The 5,312-nt window shown below is 32.5% G+C and overlaps 1 protein-coding gene across 1 annotated transcript; it reads right to left on the reverse strand.

The window, feature by feature from the left end:
• Window positions 1–1,250: 1,250 nt before the first annotated feature.
• LOC103875079 (peroxidase 34) lies at window positions 1,251–3,931 on the reverse strand. The gene is made up of 4 exons (XM_009153530.3): window positions 3,660–3,931; window positions 2,672–2,863; window positions 1,900–2,068; window positions 1,251–1,812 (listed from the first exon to the last, which is right to left on the reverse strand). The coding sequence occupies exons 1-4, from the start codon at window positions 3,876–3,878 to the stop codon at window positions 1,343–1,345; spliced, it is 1,050 nt and encodes a 349-aa protein (XP_009151778.1). The 5' UTR covers window positions 3,879–3,931; the 3' UTR covers window positions 1,251–1,342.
• Window positions 3,932–5,312: the final 1,381 nt, after the last annotated feature.

Consider the following 5,312-nt stretch of genomic DNA (forward strand, 5'->3'; position numbering starts at 1 on the left):
GGTTAAAGGTGCACCCATTAAAATCTTAAAGAAGCAGTTCAATTGCCTTAGAGCTGTAAATTGGGTTAGCCCACGTCCATTAGCCCATATTTATTTATTTATTTATTTTTTGTGGATAAAGAATGACCATGTCCATTATAAACCATGTCTATTAAAGACTAGATCCACTAACACCCATGTTTATATGGGCTGCCATAGAGTCCATAATAGACCATATAAGAAACAAAATTAAATTTTAACCAATAAGCCTACAAATTTTACAGTTTTGTCTTTGCGTTTTCGGTAAAAAAAATTGATTTTGCGGTTTTGCCGGAAAAACTCGGTTTTGACGGACAAACTCGGTTTTGACAGACAAACTCGATTTTGCGGTTTTGGCGGGAAAACTCTATTTTACGGTTTTGGCGGGAAACTCGATTTTGGGGTTTTGGCGGGAAAACTCGATTTTGCGTTTTTGGTAGAAAAATCGATTTTGTGGTTTTGCCGGAAAACTCGGTTTTGGCGGACAAACTCGGTTTTGACGGACAAACTCGATTTTGCGATTTTGGCGGGAAAACTCGATTTTCTAATCTTGCAAGGAAAAATCGATTTTACGGTTTTGGCGGGAAAACTCGATTTTACGGTTTTGGCGGGAAAACTCGATTTTGCGGTTTTAGCGGAAAAACTCAATTTTGCGGTTTTGGCGGGAAACTTGATTTTTCCGTTTTGGCGGGAAAACTTGGTTTTCCGGTTTTGACGGAGACTGAACGGAGAGACTCAGTTTCAATCGCCAAAGGAGTCGCATAAACTCTCTTTCACGATGAAATAAAATTTTCCAATTTTTCCCCAAATTTTGGAAACCTAATATTTTTTTTTTTAATTGGGCCGCTCATGTCCATATTAACCAAATCCACAAACACCCATAGATTAATTGGTTTCCCAATTTTGACCATTTAAAGCCATGTGGAAATATGGGCATAACTAATGGAAGCCCAAATATATTTGGACGGCCCACCGATTTTACAGCTCTAAATTGCCCCTCTTGTCATTCTAAAATTTTAATTTTAGTTATGTTTTTAGCTTAATTCATATTTCTATATTTTTTTCAAATATTTTTTTGTGCCTCCATTAAAAATGTGTTCTAGATTCGTCTCTAATTACATGCTTTAAACCATTTGATAGTAAAGTTTGACCAAAACACGCCGTTTTCGCAGATATAATTTCTGAGAGAGTAAACTTTGTCATCTCCGATTACAGTGTGAGACAACAGCCAATGATTTAAAATAAAATAATCTCAAGTAACAGCTTGAGAGCGCTTTATTTATCTTATATATATTTTTCGTAGCTACATATTGAGTCACTATTCTCACATAGAGCTAACAAAATCAACGATATCAACAATATCATGGAGTAGAAAATTGGAATTCACCACCCTACAATTCAGCCTGATCTGTCCTTGAGTTCCCGTAAGAGGTGTAATGTTTCCCATCCTATTCATCGCCTCCACAAACGCATTGAAGAATGTTTGTGTGCCATCAGCATATGCTCTTACCAAGGGGATTGTGTCAGTAGCATTAGGACTAGAGAACAATTCTTGGTCGCTCTGGATAAGACCTTTCTGTTCTCTTAGATTCACATAGTATTTGTTGTCGAAAACCGTAGGTGTACGCACATCAAAATCCACCAAGGCGCTTAGGTTACCAGTACGTGGACATAGTCCACGAAGAGTTTGGAGGTAAGTAGTGTTGAGAGTAGGATCAGGTAAACCGGTGTTGCTAAAGTTGTATAATCTGTCCATAATGAACCGGCATTGATTCTTACCAAATGTATGACCCCCTAACCAAAGAAAGACCATAACATTAATAATAAACTCGCTAGTTTCAACTATAAACCATATGTATTTAATAAGTTTTTGTCAATTACCGGAAAGAGCAACGAGATCAGAAGGACGGTCGAGGCCAACTTTTCTAAAGCTGGCTTTAAGTTGTGGAAGTGTGAAGAATGGAGCTGGAAGATTAGCATTAGCTAGATTCAGAAACGCTTGTAAGCTGTCTCTTCTCCCCAAAGGAACCCTCCATGAAGGGCCTCCTGCCTATATAATATGATGTAGAAACCTTTATATACAGAATAATTATTGTTTTCAGAGAATTTTGTTCCAATGTTACAGAGATTATTCATTATTCTTATTATTCGGAATTTTCAAGGAGAAAATGGAAAAAGACAAACATGTAATTAATTTCATTGATTATACATTTAAAGCAAAGTTTTTCATCTCCAGTATTTCTTGAAAATTATGATAACAATTATCATGGGTTACCTATAAAACTAGTCTTATCTAATCAAGTAATGGTATTTAATTATGTCAATGATCTATATTAAACATGCCAAGTTTTTCTTCACGGGACCACGCGTTTTAAATATTTCCGATTAGTTTTGCATAACTGTGTCTGTGTCAAAAAAGAAAGAAAGAAATAAACTGTGTCTGTGTCGCATGTGAAAAATTGATACTAAATATAAATTATAATTTATTTTACAAATTCTGTTTTCCAATCTTATATGTCACGTCATCACGCGTTTTCAATATTTAGTTCTCAACCAATTTTTTCAAAAGAAAATCAGGTTTTCTTGTTGATATTCTTAATTGAAAACAGTATTTGTAATAATGAATAAAAGAAAACGAATCAATGGAACATACCAAAGTGACAGATTGTTGAGCTGCGATAGTGAGCATATCTGCGCATGAAACGGTTCTCGGGCACGCCCTCTCCACTGCGGCTTTCATTCTATCAATCACAGGAAACCCCCGAGCCGAGTTTGCATTTCCAGCTGCATCTTTCTCTGTTCGGAACGATGTCGTGTTGTCTAACAAGATCGATGCATCACAACCCTTTTAATTTCAAAATATTATTTGACAAATCATTAGTTATTATAACCATAGGTTAAATCTTTCTCAACTGGTAACAGTGTAACATAATCAGAGAATATATAATGAAAATAGAAGTGACGACGGATAAAACTTCTCTCAAAGATGTTATACTCAATGATAAGTAATATTATTCATGCTACGTGTGAGAATTTATGGTTGGTTTCAAAATATCTTCTCGTATAATATACCCCATAATTAATAAATACTGATTGATGGATCTTAAGTTCATGCCGTTATTGGTTGCTTTCAACTTTATGTAACGCTGATAATTCATGTACAAGTGAACCGATATCTGACTAAAGCATATGTTTTTGGCATCGTCGCTGAAACTAATAACTAACCAGTAGCCAATCATCATAGTCGAAAAGGTTATATTAATATTCTTGTGTCTACTGCATAATCTAATTAATGAAATAAACCATATTTGGTTATCCAGGCTGGGAGAGAAATTGCTAAAAGACAAACAAACATATGACATCTAGCCATGTAAAATTTTATAATTATCTTACTAAGGATATCGTTTCACCCTATATAATGACATTTTCATGAAATCAGTATTTTGTAAACACTAAAAATTCACAATATAAAAACAGTGCTGTGATATTTAATTTGAAACATAGATGTAATAACTGAATTGCGCATGAAAAATTTGTATTTTTAATCACTTTTTAGGTAATGCACTGATTTATTAATATATAAAAGATGCAGCACACAAATAATTAGAAAGGAAATGGATATATGAATAGTGATATCTTACATTAACAAAGCAGTCGTGGAAGTGAAGACGAAGGATACTCGCGGCGATACGAGGGTCTGATCTTAGCTCGTTGACAATGGTTTCTCGTACGATGTTAGTGACGTTTGGGCATGAACTGTCGTAGAAGGTAGGGGTAAGCTGAGCATCGGACAGAGACGCACGAAGCATAAGACATGCCAATGTGATTAAGATTGTCCAAGTGGACAAAGTAGAATGCATTTTGAAGGAAAAGAAAATTAGATGATTGGGTTTAAGAGAGAAAGATGAGGAAAGTCCGTGATCTTAAGGAATCCTTTTATAGGCAAGTTGGGTCTAACTTGGAGGCCCTTTTTTCTTCAATTGAAGAGTTTTTTCGTAACAACAAAATGATGACTTTTACTGTAAAAAAAAAAAAACAAAACAAATGGTGACTTTTCTTCTCGAGTTGTATCTATCATCCACCACGTTTATTGGTTATCTTACATTTTCGTATCTACTGTATTAGTTAACTTCTCAAGTTCGGTAACAGAATAAGTTTTGAATTATTCTCATATACAAATATTAACATTTTTGTCAACATAACCAATATTATCCACAGAAACTAAAAATCATCGTTAATTTTATGTCAAAAGTATAAATTAATTAAAACAGTCCAAAAGGCCAAATCAGAAGGTTGTAATAATTATTTTTCTTATCATTAGCATTACTTCTTAAAAGAAAACTTCTTATAAATCCTCTGGTGACTTTTGGAAAATATACAAGTGAGCCCTCTGGTGAGTAAACAAAATTAATTTACTGGTGGTGGGATGGAGGTTTTAGGAGACTGTGTCTATATTGGAATGGAGATTGTTGTCTATTTTGGAATGGAAAATGCGATTGTGCCTCCTTTTGTTTCTCTAACCCAGATGGAATGAATACATACTCCAACACTGGGAAAATTGCATTTTTCGACCCAAACAATTCCAGTCGTGCCAAATATGGTCTAAACAAATGATCAATGCTAAATATGATCCTAACTCAATTATACTTCAAAAATACTATTTAAACTTTTTAAAACGTGATAAAAACTACATTGACCGTAATAGAAGTTCGCCAACCGTTAAAAAATAAAAACGACGTCGTTTTGGTTTAATCTTTTTTTTTTAAATATGTTCATTCTAGAATTTAAACTCGTGCATTAATACACTTTAAATGAAACACTCTAACCACTGGGCTGAAGTAAATGTTTGATATATAATTACAAATTTGAAACTATATATACTACTATTGTTCTTCATCTTCTCCAAATAAAACTTTGGTGATAATTTTTTCTGATTTTTATAAATACATTAACATATCTATTAATTACCATATCTTTAATATACTTTTATTATACTAAAATATTTAATATTTTAAATTATACAAAATTAAATAATTAAAATTTTAAAACTATTTATAAAATTTTATTATATAAATTATTTTAATTTTCTAAAACTTGAATGGTATTTTTCTTTTATTTTCCAAAATTAATGTATTGTACTATATATTTTAGTTCTTGTTTAATGTGTCTAATATTTTGAAAAAAATATCACAAATATATTATATTAATTTTTAAAAATAAAAAATTACAATTCAATTTCTTAAAATTACAACAATTTATATAAGAAAATTTTATAAATAGTTTCAAAATTTTAA

This window comes from Brassica rapa, chromosome A01 (genome assembly GCF_000309985.2).
Source record: "Brassica rapa cultivar Chiifu-401-42 chromosome A01, CAAS_Brap_v3.01, whole genome shotgun sequence".
Lineage (NCBI taxonomy): Eukaryota > Viridiplantae > Streptophyta > Magnoliopsida > Brassicales > Brassicaceae > Brassica > Brassica rapa.

Excerpts from the sequence above, each read along its gene's own strand:
- LOC103875079 (XM_009153530.3), bottom strand. The coding sequence starts at position 3,878 with ATGCATTCTACTTTGTCCACTTGGACAATCTTAATCACATTGGCATGT. Across the intron at positions 2,864-3,659 it reads TCCACGACTGCTTTGTTAAT|GGTTGTGATGCATCGATCTT; the intron begins GTAAGATATCAC and ends TGAAATTAAAAG. Across the intron at positions 2,069-2,671 it reads CTCAACAATCTGTCACTTTG|GCAGGAGGCCCTTCATGGAG; the intron begins GTATGTTCCATT and ends CATATTATATAG.